This window comes from Grammomys surdaster, unplaced genomic scaffold (genome assembly GCF_004785775.1).
Source record: "Grammomys surdaster isolate TR1022 unplaced genomic scaffold, NIH_TR_1.0 225, whole genome shotgun sequence".
NCBI classification, from domain to species: domain Eukaryota; kingdom Metazoa; phylum Chordata; class Mammalia; order Rodentia; family Muridae; genus Grammomys; species Grammomys surdaster.
The window spans coordinates 6491058-6514976 of NW_021604670.1; the positions used below are offsets into that span (position 1 = coordinate 6491058).

At 41.4% G+C, this 23919-nt stretch overlaps 2 protein-coding genes across 2 annotated transcripts; both read left to right on the top strand.

Annotated features, from left to right (window-relative positions):
- The first annotated feature begins 3311 nt into the window (after positions 1 to 3311).
- Positions 3312 to 3884, top strand: LOC114625986 (interferon alpha-12-like). The gene has a single exon (XM_028773361.1). The coding sequence runs from the start codon at positions 3312 to 3314 to the stop codon at positions 3882 to 3884; it is 573 nt and encodes a 190-aa protein (XP_028629194.1).
- Positions 3885 to 13692: 9808 nt separating this feature from the next.
- On the top strand, positions 13693 to 19796 carry LOC114626013 (oogenesin-1-like). Its single transcript, XM_028773384.1, has 4 exons — positions 13693 to 13761; positions 16970 to 17280; positions 17753 to 18334; positions 18928 to 19796. The coding sequence occupies exons 1-4, from the start codon at positions 13732 to 13734 to the stop codon at positions 19493 to 19495; spliced, it is 1491 nt and encodes a 496-aa protein (XP_028629217.1). The 5' UTR covers positions 13693 to 13731; the 3' UTR covers positions 19496 to 19796.
- The last annotated feature ends 4123 nt before the right edge of the window (positions 19797 to 23919 follow it).

Sequence of the window (23919 nt, forward strand, 5' to 3'; positions counted from 1 at the left end):
GAGGGAGGGAGGGAGGGAGGGAGGGAGGGAGGGAGGAAAATAGATTCTTCAATGCTAAAGAATATTTAGAAAGGAAGAAAGGCAGATACTGGCCATGGCCTGCAAAAACAGAGGTGAAGTCTAAATCTTGTAAGGTTTCTCATCATAGTTTGGTTTCCTGGCAGAATTTCCTCCATAATTAAAATAGACTTTCCCCTAGAAGAACCTACTTCAGTTTGGAAGACTCCATTCCCCTCAATTCTCATCACATGGAGGAAAAACCGTCTCAGGTCCACACAGGTAGAAGTTCTCTGGAGTATGTCATGCTCCAAGTAGCTATTGACAACCAAGCTCCCATCAGTTTGATTAGTACATAAACCTTGTGGAATGCATTGTGAAACTGAGCAAACCAACCTGGAGCTAGGAATGCTGTAAAATAGCATGTGAACACACAGAAGAGGTTGTCAACCTGTTGCTCTGCTGCTGATACCAGCAACAATGGTTCAGTTAAACGTACTGATTTGGAACTGTCTTTTGACCCATGACTTAAGCACTTGAGGTAACCTCCCCTATAATGGAAACACATCACTTGGTGTAACATGAATCCATGTTCCAGGCCATAATCACTCTGAATTGTTGCACAATAACCTAGAGCTTATTCTAATTGGAGCAAGATCTGTGTTTTGCACTTTTCTCTCCTCTCTTCTCTGAAAATCACTATAGTCATTATTTTTTCGAACACAAATATTATAAAATTTTGAAGACTTACTTAATAAATAAAATAGGCAATGAGGACTTTTCCACGTCAGAAACATGCTTTTAGTAAATGCAGAAACACCGGATTGGTTTCCCAGAATCCATGTTAAGCCTGGATGAGGGTAGATTCTTAGCTGGTATCGAGTATATGTGAGAACCCAAAAGAAGGAGACTCTAACACCAGTGAAGGAATGGACATGCTAGCAAGTGGAGAACATAGAGGCAAATAGAAAGGAAAAGCATCCTGAATGAACAATCTCATTGATATTGAACTTGAATAAAAGGGAGACGTTGCTGTTTGCTTAAGGAAATGAAATAAGTCAGGGAAAGAATGTAGGCCCTTCAGTTTCTTGAGTTGGAATAAAAAATATGAAAATCATGCTTGATTTTCAACCATGTTAAATGACACAAAGAGAAAGGAAGGAAAATGTGGCTCTCCAAGCAGACACTGTGGTGTGAATAGTGGGAAGATGGGATTATAAACCAACCTGGCTTCGTTTCTCAGGATTTCTGAGAAAAAAATCAAAGTGCTGAAATGGTTGAAAACAATTTGAATGGAAAAGACAGAGACACTGATAGCTACAAGATTATGCACAAATATAACAATTAAAATCAGAATAACCATCTGTGCAATGAAAGAGCAAATCAGTGAAGAGGTGCTATAAACATAGAGAAAAAGTCTTAGTCTTGAAGAATTATGTCAAAGAAAAATGCAGACAGAGGTTCACAGCCCACATGGAGTGCCTTTGTCACAAATGAGCGAGCATGTGAACGTGTGATTGTGTGTTTGTGTGTGTATGAAAGAGAGAAAGATAAGGAGACAGGGAGGGAGAGAGAGAGAGAGGGAAGGAGGGAGGGAGGGAGGGAGGGAGGGAGGGAGGGAGGGAGGGAGGGAGGAAAGGAAGGAGGGAGGGAGAGGGAGGATAGAGAGAGCATAAAGAGAACATGCACAAATCTGCAATATTGTGAATGTTGTGATGAGGGCCTTTGAACATACATTACTTCTCTACTGCAACTATGGGTTCCAGGAATCACACTCAGCTCATCAAGTTTAACAGCTTTTTTGCATCCTGCATCCTCCTGAGAGCACTAAATAATCAGATAACAAGCTAATATATAGTGATTATTAAATTAAATTTATATAAATTATATTACATTTAAAGAAGGCAACTTGAGGAACTAAATTTTATGACTTTCAATATTGGGAAATTTTAAAGTGTACCTTTACTTCGATGTATTTTAATTTACAAAAATTTACAACATATATTACATTATGATTTAAGTATTTTTTTGTAAATAATATAAATAAAAATTATTTGTAGAATGAATTTCAATAACTTTTATGGAATATTTCATAGAAAAATTTGTCTTACAATACATGTGTAAGTTTCAAAGACATTTTATCTGTGGTGTAACAGTTAATAGATGAAATGCACAATAGTGTGGAGAGGGAACTTACAGAGTCTACCTCCAGTAGAAAGACAGGGCATCAAGTGGAGCGATGGGGTTGTATCCCACAGTCAAAAGCTCTGACTCAGAATTGTTCCTGTCTGAACTACAGAACTGCAGGGACAGAAGTGGAGAAGAGAGTGAAAAAAGGAGGTCTAATGACAAATCCAAATTGGGATCCAGCTCAAGGGGAGGCCCCAAGGCCTGACACTATTACTGATGCTATGGTGTGCTTACATTCAGGAGCCTAGTATAGATGCCCTCCGAAAGGCTCAACAAGCAGCTGACTGAGACAGTTGCAGATACATACACCCAACCAATAGATAGAAGCCGGGGAACCCTGTGGTCAAATAAAGGAAAGGTGAGAAAAAATTGTGCAGGAGGGCTACCCTATAGGAAGACCAGCAGTCTCAACTAACCTGTACCCCCGAGATCTCTCATCCACTAAGCAACCAACCAGGCAGCATACACTAGCTGGTATGAGACCCCTGACACATATACAGCATAGGATTGCCAGGTATGGCCTCAGTGAGAGAAGATGCATCTAACCCCTCAAAACACTTGAAGCCCCAGGTAGTGTGGAGGCCTGGTGCGGTGGGGGATGGTGTGGGGACATCCTCTTGGAGACAGGGAGGAAGAATGGGATGAGGAACTGTTGGACCAGGAGGGAGATAACAACTGTACTGGAAAAAAAAGATTAAAGATAATTTATAAATAAAGAAAGAAAGAAAGAGAGAAAGAAGGAAGGAAGGAAGGAAGGAAGGAAGGAAGGAAAGAAAGAAAGAAAGAAAGAAAGAAAGAAAGAAAGAAAGAAAGAGAGAAAGACAAAAGAGAACTATAAAACACCCTTTGGGGAGGAACAAAAAAAAGAGAAAGCAATAATGAAAACCAAAGTGGATCAGAGAAAAGGCCCAAACCTAAGCCAAGAACAAGCAATCGAAAGTGAAAAGACCATTGGGAAGTTAGGAGAGGATATTCAGAAAAACAAAAAACAAAAAACAAAACAAAAAAAAACCCTAGTTTCCACTATTCAAGGCACATCTAGACAAAATAGTCTTCAGAAAACCTAGAGGGGAAGGCTCAGAATCAAACAACTCAGAAGACCAGCAGGAACTGAAAGACCCACAATGGCTAGGCCTTGTACTTTCCTGATGGTCTTGGTGGTGATGAGATACTGGTTAACCTGGTCTCTAGGATGTGACCTGCCTCAGACACATAATCTCAGGAACAAGAGAGCCTTGACACTCCTGGCACAAATGAGGAAACTCTCCCCACTCTCCTGCCTGAAGGACAGAAAGGACTTTGGATTCCCCTTGGAGAAGGTGGATGCCCAGCAGATGCAGAAGGCTAAAGCCATCCCTGTCCTGAGTGAGCTGACCCAACAGGTCCTGACTCTCTTCACATCAAAGGAGGCATCTGCTGCTTGGGAGGAAACCCTCCTAGACTCCTTCTGCAATAACCTCCATCAGCAGCTCAATGTCCTGCAAGGCTGCCTGATGCAGCAGGTGGGGGTGCAGGAACCTCCCCTGACCCAGGAAGACTCCCTGCTGGCTGTGAAGAAATACTTCCACAGGATCACTGTGTACCTGAGACAGAAGAAACATAGCTTCTGTGCCTGGGAGGTGGTCAGAGCCGAAGTCTGGAGAGCCCTGTCTTCCTCAGCCATGTTGCTGGCAAGACTGAATGAGGAGAAGGAGTGAGTCCTGAGACAAAGTGGAGAAGATCTCCTGGACTAGGACACTGCATCTCACAATATAAGCTCTCCTTTAAAAACTTTCATTAATTTCAATACAAATACAACCAACCTGCCTAGATGTTTCAGCAAAACTGGGCCAAGTTTTTCTGTATATAAAAGCATTTGTTTTGTAATATTGTCATACCTATTTATATACATATTTATTTATTTTCTTATTAATATAAGTTAAGGTATTTATTTTCAATCTTGCAGTCTTATATTTTCTTTTTTTTTTCTTTTTTTTTTATTGGATGATTTATTTACATTTCCTATGTTGTCCCCTTACCCCATCCCCCACCACCCCCTCGGAACCCCCAATCCCCTCGCCCCTCCTCCTTCTTCTCTGTGGATGTAACCTCTATCTACACCCCCCCACTCCCACCTCCCCACCCTCAAAATTCCCACCCCCTGGGGCATCCAGCCTTCATGAGGTCAAGGTTCTCTTCTTCCACCTATGCCCAGCAGGGCCCTCCACTTTTACATATTCAGCTGAAGCCCTGGATCCCCCCCTAAGTGCTCCCAGGCTGGTGGTTTAGACCCTGGGAGCTGTGGTTGGTTAGTATTGTTGCTCTCCTCATGGTGCCACAAACCCTTTCAGCTCCTTCAGTCTTCACTCTAACTCCTCTATTGAGAACCCCATGATCAGTTCAATGGCTAGTTGTGAGCATCTGCCTCTGAATATGTCTGACTCTTGAAGGCCTCTGAGGAGATATCCATATCAGGCTCTTATCAGCATGCACTTCCTGTCTTCCACATCAGCATCTACCTTTGGTGATTGCACATGGGATAGATACTCAGGTGGGGTGGTCTTGAGACGGCCCCTCCTTCAGTTTCTGTCCCTCACTTTGTCTCCATATTTGCTCCCTTGAGTATTTTGTTGCTCCTTCTAAGAAGGACCGAATCACCCTCACTTGGTCTTCCTTCTTTATGGGCTTCATGTGGCCTGTGAGTTGCATCTTGGGCATTTCAAGGTTCTAGGCTAATATCCAATAATCAGTGAGTGAATACCATGTGTCTTCTTTTGTGATTGGCTTACCTCACTCAGGATGATAATTTCTAGTTCCATCCATTTACCTAGGAACCTCTCGAATTCATTGTTTTTAATAGCTGAGTAATACTCCATTGTGTAAATATACCACATTTTTTGAATCCATTCCTCAGTTGAAGGACATCTGGGTTCTTTCCAGCTCCTGGCTATTATAAATAAGGCTGCTATGAACATAGTTGAGCATATGTCCTTGTTATATGTTCGAGCATCTTCTGGGTATATGCCTAGGAGTGGTATAGCTGGATCCTCGGGTAATGCTATGTCCAATTTTCTGAGGAACCGCCAGACTGATTTCCAAAGTGGTTGCACCATCTTGCAGTCCCACCAACAATGGAGGAGTGTTCCTCTTTCTCCACACCCTCGCCAGCATCTACTATCACCTGAGCTTTTAATCTTAGCCATTCTGACTGGTGTGAGATGGAATCTCAGGGTTGTTTTGATTTGCATTTCCCTGACGACTAAGGATGCTGAACATTTCTTTAGATGCTTCTCGGCCATTCGAGTTTCTTCCGTTGAAAATTCTTTGTTAAGCTCTATACCCCATTTTTTAATAGGGTAATTTGGTTGTCTGGAGTCTAATTTCTTGAGTTCTTTGTATATATTGGATATTAGCCCTCTATCAGATGAAGGATTGGTAAAGATCTTTTCCCAATTTGTTGGTTGTCGTTTTGTCCTATTGACAGTGTCCTTTGCCTTACAGAAACTTTGCAATTTTATGAAGTCCCATTTGTCAATTCTCGATCTTAGAGCATATGCCATTGGAGTTCTGTTCAGGAACTTTTCCCCTGTGCCCAAGTATTCGAGGCTTTTCCCCACCTTCTCTTCTATTAGTTTCAGTGTATCTGGTTTTATGTGGAGGTCCTTTATCCACATAGACTTGAGCTTTGTACAAGGGGATAAGAATGGATCAATTTTCATTCTTCTACATGTTGTCCTCCAGTTGAACCAGCACCATTTGTTGAAAATGCTGTCCTTTTTCCACTGGACAGTTTTAGCTCCTTTGTCAAAGATCAAGTGACCATAGGAGTGTGGGTTCATTTCTGGGTCTTCAATTCTATTCCATTGATCTTCCTGCCTGTCTCTGTACCAATACCAGGTAGTTTTTATCACTATTGCTCTGTAGTACAGCTTGAGGTCAGGGATGGTAATTCCTCCAGAAGTTCTTTTATTGTTGAGAATAGTTTTCGCTATCCTGGGTTTTTTGTTATTCCATATGAATTTGAGAATTTCCTTTTCTAACTCTGTGAAGAATTGAGTTGGGATTTTAATGGGGATTGCATTGAATCTGTAGATTGCTTTTGGCAAGATGGCCATTTTTATTATATTAATCCTGCCAATCCATGAGCATGGGAGATCTTTCTATCTTCTGAGATCTTCTTCAATTTCTTTCTTCAGAGACTTGAAGTTCTTGTCATACAGGTCTTTCACTTGCTTGGTTAGATTCACACCAAGGTATTTTATATTATTTGCAACTATTGTGAAGGGTGTCATTTCCCTAATTTCTTTTTCAGTCTGTTTATCTTTCATGTAGAGGAAGGCTACTGATTTGTTTGAGTTGATTTTATAACCAGCTACTTTGCTGAAGTTGTTTATCAGGTTTAGGAGTTCTCTGGTTGAAGTTTGGGGGTCACTTAAGTATACTATCATATCATCTGCAAATAGCGATATTTTGACTTCTTCCTTTCCTATTTGTATCCCTTTGACTTCTTTTTGCTGTCTAATTGCTCTGGCTAAGACTTCCAGTACTATATTGAATAGGTAGGGGGAGAGTGGGCAACCTTGTCTAGTCCCTGATCTTAGTGGGATTGCTTCAAGTTTCTCTCCATTTAGCTTGATGTTGGCTACTGGTTTGCTGTAAATTGCTTTTACTATGTTTAGGTAGGGGCCTTGAATTCCTGATCTTTCCAAGACTTTTATCATGAAGGGATGTTGAATTTTGTCAAATGCTTTCTCAGCATCTAGTGAGATGATCATGTGGTTTTTTTCTTTAAGTTTGTTTATATAGTGGATTACATTGATGGATTTCCGAATATTGAACCATCCCTGCATTCCTGGGATAAAACCTACTTGATCATGATGGATGATTGTTTTGATGTGGTCTTGGATTCGGTTTGCTAGAATTTTATTGAGTATTTTTGCATCGATGTTCATAAGGGAGATTGGTCTGAAGTTCTCTTTCTTTGTCGGGTCCTTGTGGGGTTTGGGTATGAGTGTAATTGTAGCTTCATAGAACGAATTGGGTAGTGTTCCTTCTGTCTCTATTTTGTGGAATAGTTTGAAGAGAATTGGTATTAGGTCTTCCTTGAAGGTCTGATAGAATTCAGCACTAAAACCATCTGGTCCTGGGCTTTTTTTAGTGGGGAGGCTTTTGATGACTGCTGCTATTTCCTGAGGGGTTATGGGACTATTTAGATGGTGTATCTGCTCCTGGTTTAACTTCGGTACCTGGTATCTGTCTAGGAAATTGTCCATTTCATCCAGGTTTTCCAGTTTTGTTGAGTATAGGCCTTTGTAGTAGGATCTGATGATTTTTTGAATTTCTTCAGTTTCTGTTGTTATGTCTCCCTTTTCAGTTCTGATTTTATTAATTTGGATACTGTCTCTGTGCCCTCTGGTTAATCTGGCTAAGGGTTTATCTATCTTGTTGATTTTCTCAAAGAACCAACTCCTGGTTTTATTGATATTTTGTATTGTTCTTTCTGTTTCTATTTGGTTGATTTCAGCCCTGAGTTTGATTATTTCCTGCCTTCTACTCCTCCTGGGTGTATTTGCTTCTTTTTGTTCTAGAGCTTTTAGTTGTGCAGTCAACTTGTTAGTGTGTGCTCTTTCCAGTTTCTTTTTGTAGGCACTTAGAGCTATGAGCTTTCCTCTTAGCACTGCCTTCATGGAGTCCCACAAGTTTTGGTATGATGTGTCCTCATTTTCATTGAATTCTAAAAAGTCTTTTATTTCTTTCTTTATTTCTTCCTTGACCAAGTCATCATTGAGTAGAGAGTTGTTCAGTTTCCATGTGTACGTGGGTTTTCCATTGTTTTTGTCATTATTAAAGACCAGTCTTAGTCCGTGGTGATCTGATAAGATGCAAGGGATTATTTCAATCTTTTTGTATCTGTAGAGGCCTGTTTTGTGACCAATTATATGGTCTATTTTGGAGAAGGTACCATGAAGTGCTGAGAAAAAGGTATATTCTTTTGTTTTAGGATGAAATGTTCTATAGATGTCTGTTAAGTCCATTTGGTTCATAACTTCTGTTAATTTCAAAGTGTCTCTGTTTAGTTTCTGTTTCCATGATCTGTCCATTGCTGACAGTGGGGTGTTGAAATCCCCCACTATTATTGTGTGAGGTGTAATGTGTGTTTTGAGCTTTAGTAAAGTTTCTTTTATGTATGTAGGTGCCCTTGCATTTGGAGCATAGATGTTCAGAATTGAGAGTTCACCTTGGTAGATTTTTCCTTTGATGAGTATGAAGTGTCCTTCCTTATCTTTTTTGATTAATTTTGGATGAAAGTCGATTTTATTTGATATTAGAATGGCTACTCCAGCTTGTTTCTTGGGACCATTGGCTTGAAAAATTGTTTTCCACCCTTTTATTCTGAGGTAGTGTCTGTCTTTGTCACTGAGGTGCGTTTCTTGTATGCAGCAAAATTCTGGGTCTTGTTTGTGTATCCAGTCTGATAGTCTGCGTCTTTTTATTGGGGAATTGAGACCATTGATGTTAAGAGATATTAAGGAAAAATGATTGTTGCTTCCTGTTATTTTTGTTATTAGAGGTAAAGTTATGTTTGTATCTTTTTTGGGGGTTGTTGGAAGATTACTTACTTGCTTTTCCTAGGTTGTAGTTTCCCTCCTTGTGTTGGCATTTTCCATCAATTATCCTTTGAAGTGCTGGGTTTGTGGGAAGATATTGTGCAAATTTGGTTTTGTCATGGAATATCTTGGTTTCACCATCTATAGTGATTGAGAGTTTTGCTGGGTATAGTAATCTGGGCTGGCAATTGTGTTCTCTTAGTGTCTGTATGATGTCAGTCCAGGCTCTTCTGGCTTTTATAGTCTCTGGTGAGAAGTCTGGTGTAATTCTTATAGGTCTGCCTTTATATGTTACTTGACCTTTTTCCCTTACTGCTTTTAGTATTTTTTCTTTGTTTTGTGCATCTGATGTTTTGATTATTATGTGACGGGAGGTATTTCTTTTCTGGTCTAGTCTATTTGGTGTTCTGTAGGCTTCTTGTATGTTTATGGGCATCTTGTTCTTTAGGTTAGGGAAGTTTTCCTCAATAATTTTGTTGAAGATATTTACTGGCCCTTTAAGTTGGGAATCTTCATTCTCATCTATACCTATTATCCTTAGGTTTGGTCTTCTCATTGTGTCCTGGATTTCCTGGATGTTTTGAGTTAGGAGTTTTTTGCATTTTGCATTTTCTTTGACAACTGTGTCAATATTTTCCACGGTATCTTCTGCATTTGAGATTCTCTCTTCTATCTCTTGCATTCGGTTGGTGATGCTTGCGTCTGTGACTCCTGATCTCTTTCTTAGGTTTTCTATCTCCATGGTTGTCTCCCTTTGAACTTTCTTTATTGTTTCTATTTCTAGTTTCAGATCCTGAATGTTTTTGTTTAATTCCTTCTTTGTGTTTTCTTCCATTTCTTTAAGGGATTTCTGTGATTCCTCTTTAAGGGCTTCTATCTGTTTACTTGTACTCTCCTGTATTTCTTTAAGGGAGTTACTTAATTCCTTCTTATAATCGTCTATCATCATCATGAGAAGTGATTTTAATTCTGAATCCTGCTTTTCAGGTGTGATGGGGTGTTCAGGGCTTGCTATATTGGGAGAATTGGGCACTGATGATGCCAAGAAACTTTGGTTTCCGTTGCTTATGTTCTTATGCTTGCCTTTCGCCATCTGGTTAACTCTAGTGGTACCTGCCCTCACTGTGTAAAACTGGAGTCTGTATTTCCAGTTATCTTGCTTATTGCAGAGCTCCTCAGAGTCCAGAGGTCTCTGTGGTCTTATGCTCCTAATCTCCTGGGTGGAATAACTCCTGGGACTCAGGCCACCTCTTGGATCTGGAAATCCTTCTGCTCTGAGTGCAGTGGGTCCTCGATGACTCAGGATTCAGTTTCAGCTGCTCTGAGTGCAGTGGCTCCAGCTGCTCTGAGTGCAGTGGCTCCTGGATGACTCAGGATTCAGTTTCTCAACAGGACAGGAAAAGACCGACTCTGTGTCAGCTGCTCTGAGTGCAGTGGCTCCTGGATGACTCAGGATTCAGTTTCTCCACAGGACAGGAGCAGACCAACTCTGTGTCTGCTCCAGCCCAGAGGACCATGCAGGGGCAGAAGGGAAGTGGAATTCCGGAGGGGCGGGGTTTGGGTAGCTGCTGTGCCCTGGATGTCCCTGGCTCCCCGATCTATCTCTGGGGTTTAGGGAGTGAGATGGAGTTCTTACCAGCTGCTCTGAGTGCAGTGGCTCCTGGATGACTCAGGATTCAGTTTCTCAACAGGACGGGAGCAGACCGACTCTGTGTCTGCTCCAGCCCAGAGGACCAGGCAGGAGCAGAAGGGCTTATGTTTTCTTTATTGTAGCAACTGTCTTATGTAATTAAAACAATTGTGCATTCAAATAAATTTTATTTATAAAACACTTTGCTTGTTAATTTGGTATTGCTTCAAATTTTCCAATGTTCTTAAAATTATACTATGCACCATTAATATAAACTATGCCCCCAAATCCCGCTCATACACATAGAAACTGCACAGTGTTTAGACAAATCCCAGAGTTTTCCCTCTACTTCTCTCCAGTATAAAATATTATCTGGATATATGCTAGGCTAATCTCTGTGTTCAGGGCCAACCTGGTCTACAGAGGGACTCCCAAGCCAGTCATGTCTACACAGTGAGACCACATGTTCATAAATATTTGTGAGATGTAAGGTAGCTCAGATGTTTAGAGCACTGACTGCTCTTTCAGAGGAGCCAACTAAAATTCCCAGCACCCATATCAGGTAGCTCACAACCACCTGAAACTCCAGATCCATAGGGCTGCAACTCCTCTGGCCTCTGGACAATTTCATCGATCTGAACATTTCTCATCAAAGATACATACTTACACATAATTAAAAATGATTTAAAAATCTTTAAAATGTGATAAATGAGAAATTAGGCCTATCAATTTAATAAATAAATAAATAAATAAATAAAATATATATACAGATATGGGCACTAAAATTAAAATGAAGATGGTTTCTAAGTAGTATTTTATTTATGTGCAGGTGTCTGGGGCAATCTTTTGATTAAATGTTCACAAATTCTTTTTATTTAGATAGTATTTTTATTTTGTTTTTGTTTTTTTTTTGTCCCCCCCCCTCCCCCCCCCCCCCCCTCCCCTCCTTCTTCTTTTTCTTCTTCTTCTTCTTCTTCTTCTCTCTTTCTCTCTTTCTCTCTCTTCCTTTCTTTCTTTCGTCCTTTCTTTCTTTCTTTCTTTCTTTCTTTCTTTCTTTCTTTCTTTCTTTCTTTCTTTCTTTCTTCTGTTTATTTGTGTAGCCCTGGAACATGCTATGTAGAAAAGGCTGGCCTCTAACTCAAAGATCTCCCTGCCTCTGCTTCCCAAGTGAGGTGGAAACTTCTAGTTTCTTTGGAAAGTTACTTATGTCAAATTATGTTTTGCTGGGGCTCACAGGTGAAAGGATGTTTTCCTGAGGCAGACACAGGTGAAAGAATGTTTTGCTGGAGCAGATATGAGAAAGAAAGTTTTCCTGAAGCAGACACAGATGAAAGGATGTTTTTGATATAGCAGACACATAAAAGAACCCTTGATAAAGGAGTAAATATGAACCCACAGACAGTGGGAGGCAGGCACTGAGCATTGGTTTGGTTTAAGCCTCCTCACTATTCTTTCTTCACTAACAGCATGGATTGGTCCATAGCATTGTTGAGCTCGACTTGTGGTAATGTCACCATTGAGAGAAACTTGCCAAGAACTGCTCATGAGGTTCCTGCAGCTGTTTGCTGCATATACGGACTCACCTTAGACTGGTTAGCACATTTGTCAGTTTCCTCAGAATTGAACTACAGCTGCTGATTCTTGCCTGGTGTCTGCCTGCCGAGAGGACTGGACTGAAGCTGCTGTCTTTTGGACTTCCTTGGGCTACCTTTAGGCTCTGTGTATCCAGGATCTCAGGATGTTGTGCCAGGAAATGTTTATGAATCCAAAAGACCAGTCAGGAGCTTATCTGATGCAATCACACCAGGGTTTTTATTCCAGCTAGCTAGGGCTTGGTTCACCACTCACACAGAGTACAGTTCCAGTGGAGGAGAAGCCCTGAACATTCATCAGGGCAAGGTTTTGTAGGGAGGAGTAAGAGAGGGGTGAGTGTTTCTAGCCTGGCAAGAATCAAATTGGTGAGCTACTTCGGCCTTTTGCATAATTGGCTGGTGCTGGTAGTCAAACCATATACTTAACTTCTGCTTCTCTCTCCATTGGTGATTGTCAGGCAGAGGCTGAGCTTGCTGGAGGTTAACCTGGAAATGCTGAATTTGTTGGAGGAGATTAACCTGGAGATACAGAACTTGTTGGGGGTTAGCATGGTAGTTTTTAGGCAGAGGGTGGGCTTGCTGAAGGTTAACCTGGAAATGCTAAATTTGTTGGGGGATGTTAACTTGGAGATGCAGAATTTGTTGGGGTTAGTCTAGAAACTGGAGCTGGGCTTGGGTTTTGTTGTTTGGGAGGTAGGTGCTTGAAAACTAATGCAAGGTACTAGTCTGTTAGTTTACCTGAGTTTACTTAGGTCAAGTTCTCTAAGATGGAGTATAAACCAAAAAATGTTGTCTCTCAGGGACATCATTCAGCATATCTGTCCACAAGGACATACCCCAGTCAGAAAGGCCCTGGTAAAGCGTTCATGTCTTCATGCTATGTCTTAGAAACGGAAAGTCTCACCCATCCCAGGAACCACCGGTAGGCAGGAGCCCCTGAGCTGCAATAGGAGAGAACACAGTGTGCCTTGTTGTACTCTCTAAAGGTCTCACATCCAAACACTCATCAGTCTCAGCATATGGGGTCCCCAACAGAAACTGACACAGACATAATTAACCTTTGTTCCACTAGGGACTCCTTTGAGATATTCAGGAGAAGGCAATGTGACCAGCCTGTTGTCAAGGCAAAAAGACACTGAACACCTTTTATTGTTTCAAAAGAGACAATAGCACTGTCAACCACTCAGGTTCTGCTTTCCACAGATTCTGCCAAGGACAAACTGAGGAGAATCTCTGAAATGTATGGTATTACTCTTTACTTTTAAAGTTATTACAAGGTCCTGTGGAACACTGGACTTTATTATACTAATTTGGAGAATGAGATAAGAGGTCTGTTAACTAGTGACTACCTGGCTGCACATCCAGACTGTGTCTGATATTTAAAAGTAAACCAAGACATGTAAGTTTCCCGTAAACAGTTTTGAAGCCATGTGACTACATTAGAGCACCCTGAAAGGCTGAATCTGAACGATTTGGCTTTAATAAATCAGTTCTTGACTATCTGTCTGGTCTAAATTTTTCCTGTGTATGAATCTGATCCAATTTTACCTACGTCATCCTCATCTGAAAATGAGCAAGTGGGTGGAGACTCAATTATTGAATCAGAGGCCACCTTTGGCTGGGAGGGTGTGGCTACATAGGGAGGGTTCAGCTGAAAGATATATAAAGGTTCAGAGCAGGCAGAGAAACTGTAGGTCTCTTGGAGCCTGAGGTCAAAGCCTTTCCCTGCTTGAATATGGCTATCTGTCACAAGTGTCCAGATCAGGTAAGTCCCTCAGTTCCTTCAGGATACATCATCTCCTGGGACCTAATCTAGCCTTGGCCTCACTTGGAATTATGTATATATATACATATATATACATGTGTGTGTGTGCGTGTGTGTGCGTGTGTGTGTGTATTTTACTTGCTGGCTTTTCTATTTTGAGATGAGTTCTCTCTACATAAGATTGCCTGGCCTATATCCTAGGTATTCTGTACTTCTTGGCTAAAAGCCACTTATCAATGAGTACATACCATGTGTGTCCTTTTGGGTCTGGGCTACCTTACTTAGGATGAGTTCCATCCATTTCCTAGTTCCATCTATTTGTCTGCAAAATTCATGATGTCCTCATTTGTAATAGCTGAATAGTGTTCCATTGTGTAAATGAAGCACATTTTCTGCATCCATTCTTCTGTTGAGGGACATCTGGGTTGTTTCCAGCTTCTGACTACTATAAATAAGGCTGCTGTGAACATAGTGGAGCATATGTCCTTGAGGTATGGTAGGGCATCTTTTGCATATATGCCCAGGAGTGGTTTAGCGGAGACTTCAGGTAGAACTATTTCCAATTTTCTGAAGAACTGCCAGACTGATTTCCAGAGTGGTTGTACCAGTTTGCAAGCCCACCAGCAGAGGAGAAGTGTTTCTCTTCCTCCACCCACATCCTCGCCAGCATGTGCTGTCACTTGAGTTTTTGATCTTAGTCATTCTGATTGGTATAAGGTGAAATCTCACGGTCATTTTGATTTGCATTTCTAATTTTGGATGACTAAGGACTTTGAACATTTTTTTTAAAGTGCTTGTTGGCCATTGGAGATTCTTCAATGGATGAATTAGGGGAAGGCTTGAAGAAGCTGAAGCAGAGGGCAACCTCATAAGAAGACCAGCTATCGAAACTAACCTGGACCCTTGGGAGCTCCCAGAGACTGAGCTGCCCAACCAGGCAGCATATCAGGCTGGTCCAAGGCTGCAGGCACATATATAGAGGACTTCCTGGTTTGTCCTTAGTGGGAGAAGATTTGCCTAATCCTGGGGCCCAGGGAGGGGGGATGACTGGTGTAGGGGGCACCCTCTGGGGGAAACAGGGAAGAGGAATGGGATGAAACTCTAAGAGATTCTCCTATCTCAGCCACCTGAGGGCTGCTTAACCAGAATATCCAAGTGTGTTCTCAATTAAATCTAATTATTAAATGGATTATTGTGGTTTCTGTGGGGTTTTTTGTTTTGTTTTGATTTTGTTTTTTTGAAACAGTCTCACTAAGATTGTCAGAGTGATCTTGAATTCAAGGAAATCCTGGCTGCAATGACAGCTGTGAGTTACTCAAGTGCCTGGACTGCTGATCTTCCTGTCACTTTAAGCCTGGTATTCTTGGGTGTGTCTTTAATCCCAGCAACAGGAGGGCAGAGGCAAGATGATCTCTGCATTTGAAGCCTAAGTGATCTCTATAGTGAGTGTCAAACAGCCAGATTATATGTGCCTTTAAAAAGCCAAAACAAGAGGCTTCAGAGATGGCTCAGTGGTTAAGAGCACTGACTGCTTTTACAGGGGTCCTGAATTCAATTCCCAGCAACCACATCTTGGTCACAACCATTTGTAATGGAATCTGATGCCCTCTTCGGGTGTATCTGAAGACAGCAATAATGGACTCATATACATTAATTAAACAACTAAATAAACAAATACGGCAAAACAAGCAAACAAATACACACAAAATATTAAAAAGAAACAAATGGTATTTGCATCTGCTCAATGATATATAGTCTCTTCATGAAACTCGGGATATCCTCAAACTTGCAGGAAGAAACTTGCATATACGTGTGTGTGTGTGTGTGTGTGTGTGTGTATGCATGCATGTATGTGTATATGTGCATATATGTGTGTCTGTGTGTATATATATTTGATACACTTTATATCCTGATCACAGCCTTCTTCTCTCTTATCCTCCCATAAGTACCCTTGCCTAGAACAGGATGGCAGAGGCTGGATGGTTTCAAAGGTTGGTTCCAGCCTAATTTATAAAGAAAATCTCAAAACAGCCTATGGATAAGACCATGTCTCAAAGAAGAAAAACAAAACAAACAAATAAATAAAACCAAGGTATTTCCATCTGCTGATTGATATTTGGTCCCTTCTTTCCCTGGAACCCAGGACCTGCTCAAAAGTTCAGGAAGAATCCTGCTTCTTTTTATTAAGTGTTTAAATGAAAAACCTATCAGTTGAAATAACTCCTGCTCTTTTTTCTTACTTTCTTTTCTTTTTTGTTTGTTTGTTTGTTTTGTCTTCCACTACTTTCTGCATGTCTCGGGCAAGCTCTTCCAGTGCTGTTGAAGTAACCAATTAAGGCATTGACTTAGTGAGCCTCCTACCTTCAGCATGTGATTTGTAATCTCCACCTCATAGTCTTTTCTTATCTGGATGCTTTAGAAAGAGTTCCGGATCATGGCAATGGCTACTGTCCATTGCCACTCTATTTAACTCTGTAGCTTGCAGAGCTCAAGCTTGGAGCCTTCCTGGTACCTTCTCCAAAAGGCCAGTGTGGGGGTGATCAAAGATTGATGATGGTAATTAATGATGATAATTTCAAAGTTTCTGTGACTTATTCCATGTGGTGTAGCTGGACAAAAAGAGATTGTGGAAATTTTGGAAACTGTTTCCCTTTGCTTTCTTTGACGGCCTGGAGAGCTAAGCACAGTCTATTCATCATCAAACAACTGACTGAGTCTTCAGAGTTCCTGGTGATTTCTTCCCAGTGGGTTGTATTCACCCCAGCTGTGGCTGCAAGTGGGTGTGGCTTTTGGGAACTAGGATACTTTGGAGGGACTTCACACCAACAGAGAGGGGAATTATGGCTTTAAAACCAACAAAGGCAGGACCAAACAATCCTGCATTAGACATGCTATGGGTGACACAGGATGAGCAGTGGTGGAACACACCTTTAATGCCAGCACTTGGGAGGTACAGGCAGGAAAATCTCTGTGAATTCCAGGCCAGTGTGGTCTATAAAGCAAGTTGCAAGACAGCAAAGAATACAGGTAGTTCTGTAAAGACCCTGTCTCCAAAAAAAAGGAAATAAAAAACTGAGGGTGATCAAATTGGTATACTGAGTTCTCCATCCTCATCTGTAGAGATCTAGCCCTCACAAATACCTGTGTGGGCAGAAGGGCTTCCTAAGTTTCTTGTTATTACTGGTATAATTTTTTTCTGCTTCCCTAGGATGATTCTTTAGAAGAGGATACAATGAATCTCTACTCACCACCCACCCTCCTGCAGCTGGCAAGACAGAAGCTACTGAGGGAGGAAGCCTTGACAATTTTTGCCCTTGAGGACCTACCCAAGGAGTTGTTACCAGAGATGTTTAAGGAGGCCTTCACTGATGGAAAGACAAAGATCTTAAGGGCCATGATACCTGTGTGGCCCTTCCCATGCCTTCCTGTAGGAACACTGATAAAAGACTCCAACCTTGACCTTTTGAAGGCTGTACTTGAGGGACTAGATATACTGCTTGCACAAAAGCTTCGCTCCAGGTAGGCAGGATCACTAGGGTGGAGGAAGGTTCTCTGGGTGATGAGAAGGGGCAACTAGAGACAGGAAATACTTAGCGAACCATGGATCAGAGGCTTCTGGAGGCATCAGCCAGCAGGATGTAGAGGCTTGGGCTAGGTCTCAGCTATCTGGGCAAATAATGTCTGATGTAGAATACAGAGGACAATAGACACAGTCAGTGTGAAATGGGCCTTTCCATGCATGCCTGAAAGATACAAGTGAAATGAGGTTGGGATTAAGAGACCGGAAATGAAAGGAAGTAAGACAGGGCTAAAGATGCCTCTTGCAAAGAACGCTAGTCATTTACTGAGCATGAGTCTCTGGGTTTGATTCTAGGCACAGGAAAAAGCAAACTTCTGGAAGAAACAGCTGAAGTGTGAGACGTGGAAGAGAATCAGACTGTAAAATGTGTCTTCTCTTATCTTCTGAGAATTATGTTCATTTCTCCCACAGTCGGTGCAAACTCAGAGTGCTCAATTTGAGGAATGAGCACCATGAATTTTGGAAGATATGGGCTGGATCCCACGAAGGTGAATGCTTACCACAGTTCATGACACAGAAGCAGCCAGTGAAGAACAGTCCTGACTGTGGAGTGAAGAAACATTTGAAGGTGACAACTGACTTCAAACTCATGGAGGGCAGACTTGATGAATCTGCTACATACTTGTTGCAGTGGGCCCAACAGAGAAAAGATTCCGTTCATGTATGCTGTAGAAATCTGCAGATTCAGGGCTTATGCATAGCCACATTAATAGAAACCTTCAAAAGTATAGATCCGTACTGTCTGCAGGAGCTGGAGCTAAAACGTATCTGGGTAGACGACTTGAAATTTCTTATTCCCTACATAAGACAGATGAAAAATCTTCTTACGCTCATTCTAACTGACTTCACAGAGATCATCACTCTGGATGGTAATGAGGAGCTTGATGAGAAAGAAATGAGCAGGTTTATTTCTCAACTTCCCTCATTCTACTGTCTCCAGAATCTCCATCTAAATATCCTCTTTGTAGACAAGATTCTGAAAGAATGCCTCAGGTAAGAAAGGATCCAGAGGGTCCAGCAGATTATAACTCCTACCCTGACCATGGGAGTCTGGTATGATATGCCCACCATAAACCTAGCACTGTTAGAGTCACAGCATATCTGAGCAGATGAACTCTGTGCTAAGATTTATATGACCAAGCACAAACATTCCTCTAATTGCTCATGTGTGAGAAGTTTTGAGTCCAGAAATTGATCGAATAGATGATAAATATGTAACACTGGGGTTGGAGGTGAAGGCAGGATCCTCGCCTTTGGAGAAACAGTGGTCTGAGAACTCTTAAAAACAGTACCAGAAGTTGTTCAATTTTGTTTTGGGTAGTCCTTCCTGTTTGCACCATGTTGGCCTGATACAGCCATTGCTGTGGTTTCTTGCCATGCTCTGAATCATGCCTGTGGTGATATCTATAGGCCTCAGACTAGAATGCTGTGAGTTGTGTGAGCAGACAACAGACGGCTATGTCCTGGGGGTTGACATCAATATATAGTCGGAATGAGATTGGGAAACTGTCATCTGCTACATTGTCAATCCCACCAACCCTCTTTAACACCACTTGCCAGAAAGCAATCACTTGTTCTCTCCCCAGGTGCCTGAAGAATCCTTTGGAGACCCTGTGCGTCACTTATTGTAACCTCTCACAGACTGACTTGGATTACCTGCCCGACTGCCTGAATATTTGTAAGCTCAAACATCTGAACCTGAGTTCTGTATATTTATGTACTTTATCCCCTGAGCCTCTTGGGGTTCTCCTTGAAAGAGTTAGGGATACCTTGCAGTCCCTGGAATTACAGTCATGTGGGATGACAGACCGTCATTTCAGTGCCCTCCTGCCTGGCCTAAGCCAATGCTTCCACCTAACAAAGATCAATTTCCATGGAAATAAACTCTCTCTACCTGCTCTGAAACAACTTCTAGAGCACACAGCCAACCTGAGGCTGCTGAGTCAGGAACAGTACCCTGCTCCTCAGGAGTGCTATGATAACATGCATAGAGTTATAACACACAGATTAGAAAATTTTGGCCCTGAGCTTCTGGATATACTAAGGGCCAAAAGACAGCCCAAGAGAATCATCTTTTCTACGTTGCGATGCATTAAATGTAATGGCTTCTTTGTCTATGGTCTGGAGACCCAACATTGCCTTTTCCAGCACTAAATAGGGTAAGGTTGATTGTGAAACTGAGAAATGGAAGCTTAGTACTGGCGGTTGAAGAAATCCTAAGTGAATGTCTCTTGCTGAGAGGAGCATGGATATGTCAAGCATCTCAAGGTCTCAGACTTACTAGAAAGTCAAGGTCTTCTTCTGAACTGGAAAGTGGATGTTGCAGCTGAGGAAAATATCAAGCATTCTTTCCTTCTCTAGGATTGTTGTAGTTTGAGAGTGTTACAATAGAGGCACCCTTCCACGAAGAGCTTGTTCCCCTATGTTGATTGCAAACAATAAATATGATAACTTTCTGGGTTGCTGGTTGTCTCCATCAGAGCATATAGCCTCCTCATTTTCACCATCTCTGTAAATGTCTAGTTTCTTCGTTCCTCATTACCATAATTAGGTCAATCTCAGAGCTGTGTAGGTCTCTTCAATGGGACCCAGAGCACACAGTTTCACACAGTACTCAATGTTTGGGAAACAAATTATGTAGTGCATTCAGAGCAGCAATGAAGTGAGACTGGGAGAATAATGGGATGAGAAGACAGGTTTCTTCTGGAGTCAGAAAAATGAGGACAAAGTGAATGCCAAAGCAGGCACATTTTGAGAACTATGTTTTTGTATTTAACCCTTGCTGGAAGACTATTTGCAACATATGAACACTTAGAGAAGTGAGAAGGACCTATCTATTTCTTCATATTTCCAGAACAATTTATATGTTGGCTAAGAGGAGCTTAACTCCTTAGGCAGAAAACTATGTCCTAACACCATTTTTTTTTTTTTTTTTTTTTGGTATCACTGGTTCCATGTTTTTTTTTTTTTAATTTATTTTTTTTCAAATCGTAATTCATTCACACAGGGGTTATAAACACAGAAAGGCAGGAAGTGTGGAAGGGGATGACACTGGAGTGTGGGTGATCAGGGGGAATACAGATATCATCAGAACCGGGTATTGGCTGGGTGAAGGTTCAGGGGACAAGTCACTATGACTCTGCCTATGACTTGATTGTCCTTATCTAAGTTGGTATTGTCTGCCCAGGCTACCTATTTACAAGGTCTATGACTACTCAGGCTTGTAGATTTCCACAAAAGCTGCCTGTTTACATTAGTTTATAGCCATCTGTTTCAATGTTTTTCCACTGAGACCCAAGACTTGGTGTTAGTATACATGTATGACAGGCCTATTGCTGATTTAGGCCTATGGCTGATTTTAGGCCTTCAGTGTGTAATCAGGCCTGCCCCTGACATCTCCTCCCTTCTCTAAGTATAGAAGGGCTGTGGCAATTCTAAACTTGTGAAGGCAGGGATAGAGGCCTGACCTCCAGTATTTGAAGGGGACCTTGTAGTGGCTCAAGTCCCCCTGTCGGTCCTAACACCATTTAACTAGAGCCCTAAATCTGTTTTTATGGAGATAGAAGGAGACACTGTCACCTGTTTACCGTGACAGGTCCACACAGGGGACTCCCAAACTTCATGTGCAGTGCAGCTTCTTTAAGATAGTGAGATGACTCACAGCAGGTTGAGGAGAAGATGATGTTCTCTATGGAACGTATCAGTGTACTTACTCGCCTTTTAGTTCATTTCTTTGATATCTCGCCCAGCCAAAGTCTCTGGACCTAATGCCCAGAGGCTCATCTTCACAGGCTTGTAATGGATCTTTTTCCTCTCTAGAGCCCCTGGAGTGCTAAGAATAAATATGTCCACCTCCATACCAGGCTATTTTCTTTAAAAAGAATGTACTGGCATGTTCTTCCTGAGGTATTAGGAATAGTTCAAGACAATTTAAAACCATGAGATTTCTGGAGGGATGCCCATAGAGCAAAGAAGACTTTCTGGCTGGAGGTAGGAATGAACTATTATGTAGAGATCCTCAGAGTCAGCCCAAGATACCCTAAGACCAAGTTCTCAGCACAAAGGAGATCTATTTGCTTCAGAGCATAAAGGGAAAGGGATAAGCAACAAAGCCAGGAGATAGGAGACAAGGAAGAAGGAAAGGGAATGGGGAGGGGAGAGGGAGGAACAAGAGCAAAGGAGTGCCTCTGGGTAGAGAAGAGACAGAATACCTAGTCTATAGGCAAAAGTCATGTTATAAAAGTAAAAGGGTAAACTCCATTTGAGAATGAGGAATTTAATGTTAATTGGGGAAATTAATGATAATTAGGTAAGCCAAAAGCTCAAAAGGCTATTGATTGCTGTACTTCAGAGCTGTGCCGTGGGAGTAAGCCTCAAGTAGGATTCCCAAATAAAGGAGTGGTACACGAGGGCTACCCTTAGAAATGTAATCTAATGTGTTTCAGCAAGGCAGAGGGAATGAGGGACATGGGCAAGGGCTGCCAGAGCCATGTTTGTCATTGACAGGCTAGCTACAGTCCCTTCACTGAGGCAGTAGGATATCTGAGAGTTGGAGTTTCAATTTAATCTACAGATCAAGATCCTGATATCAAAAAACAAAACCAACAAACCAACCTCCAAACAAAAGAAATACATAGCACTTCACTCAATTTATTAAAAGATGTTAAAAAAGACATGATAGTGGGGAATGATACACTGAATGGGCTCTGGACTCTCAGGCTAGTGTCAATCTTTTGCCTTTCAGAAAGGGAACTCCATCAGTTGAGATAATGAAAATAATCCTAGACACTAGTGTGGGATACAAGCAACCAATCAGAAGGCAGGTTTTGGTTGGAAGGTGGAGCAGAGAGGGAGAGGGGTAAGAGTTTAATGAACCTTGTTGTCATCCTTCAGGCACATCACAGTGTACTAAGGCCTAATACTAGTGAAAATGAGAATTTGTAGAATATTTCTGCTTTCATTAGAGAGATGGGTACAGAGTTTCTTAAGAAAATAATGTGAAATACTCTAAAAATTAGATTGGTAGTTCTTTATACATACATGCTAGAAAAGGAAGGTATTTTCAGTTACAAAACACACATGGTTGTATAGATATAACCTGAATAGAAATAAAAATCTATGTCAAAAAAGAAAAACAAAACCAAAAAGAATAAAAGTTAATCAGATGAATTTAAACTGATGAAATTGTCTTACTGGCTAGGTGTGGTGGCACATGCCATTAGTCCCATCACTCTGCAGGAAGAAGCATGGAGATTTCAATGGGTTGGGGGCCAGCCTGATCTAAGGAGTAAGTTCCAGCCAGGGCTACTTTAGTGAGACCTTCTCTCAAATGACAACAAAAACATACAAAGCCTCTGCATTTACTCTCAAAATTAGTGTCTTCAACCAGATCATCTTAAGAGACTCTGAATGTGAGCTGTTCTGTCCCATCTCCTGCCTAGTGAGTCTGGATCTGATGGAGTGTTCCAGTGGAGCAAAGTGATTTACAGGTAGTGAGTCCTAACAAGAAGTTAACTTCAAGTCCAGGCAGCAACAACCTGCAGGCTTCGCTACTCCCAGATACTTCTCTGAAGCAGTGGGACACTCTTCCCTCATAAATCTCCCTTCCAGATCTACCTCACAACCAAAAACTGCCATCAGATTGGATACCTAGTCCCAGCAGATAATACATATAATTGTGTTCCCTGTCTAGATGGATGATGTTTAGGAAAAACAAAATACCTGAGACTTGCTTGAACATCGATAACCTATTCATTAAATCATTGCCCTACATTGTTTTACTTTATTTATTTAGTTGCTACTTATGTACTTAGTTTTAGATTTATCTTTGAGACAGGATCCTTTTCTATAGCCTAGATTGACTTCAAACACCATCTCCTGGCAATCCTCCTACCTCAGCCTTCTTCCTAATAGGATGACTGTTTTCAGCCAACACACCTGGCTGAGTTTTATTTGCCTGTGACCCACATGATTCTGAGTGTGAGTCAGGTTGGTATCACTCTATCCTTGACAGTAGGGACATCCACACCAAACCTCCTAAAAAAACTTCAGAGAACCTTATGTAAACATCTTGTTGCAAATGAAATATTTTCTGGAATATATAATAACTAAATTGTGTGCTCTGTAAGTCATCTGCTATGTTAGCTACTCAAAAGGCTGAGGCACAAGGGTGTCTTGTATCCATTAATGGTAGGTAGTGGTTCTAAGTAAGTAACAGGGTTAGAGGAGTCTTTGACAAAGAATTACAAACTCTCTTTCTCCAGCATTGCATAAATGAGATATGTTGGGATATGCCTATTATCCTAGAACTCAAGAGTGTGTAGCATGAAGAGCAGATGTCCAAGGACATCTTTGGCTACCTAGCAAGTTTGAAGCCAGCCTGGGATATTCAAAACTATTTCTCAAAACAATTTCAAATCTGTGTTATGAAGAGAGACAAGGTCCTTGGATCTCTGACAGAAAGGAGTGTTTCAGAAAAGTCTAGCCCAGGACAATGAATACAGTTAAGAAAATCAAGAATGGAAGCAAAGCCAGGCATAGCCACATGCAATAAACATCTGTGAGGCAGAGACAGATGT

Coding starts and splice junctions, on each gene's coding strand:
- LOC114625986 (XM_028773361.1), top strand. CDS start 3,312: ATGGCTAGGCCTTGTACTTTCCTGATGGTCTTGGTGGTGATGAGATAC.
- LOC114626013 (XM_028773384.1), top strand. CDS start 13,732: ATGGCTATCTGTCACAAGTGTCCAGATCAG. Junction 13,762..16,969: donor GTCACAAGTGTCCAGATCAG/GTAAGTCCCTCA, acceptor CTGCTTCCCTAG/GATGATTCTTTAGAAGAGGA. Junction 17,281..17,752: donor GCACAAAAGCTTCGCTCCAG/GTAGGCAGGATC, acceptor TTTCTCCCACAG/TCGGTGCAAACTCAGAGTGC.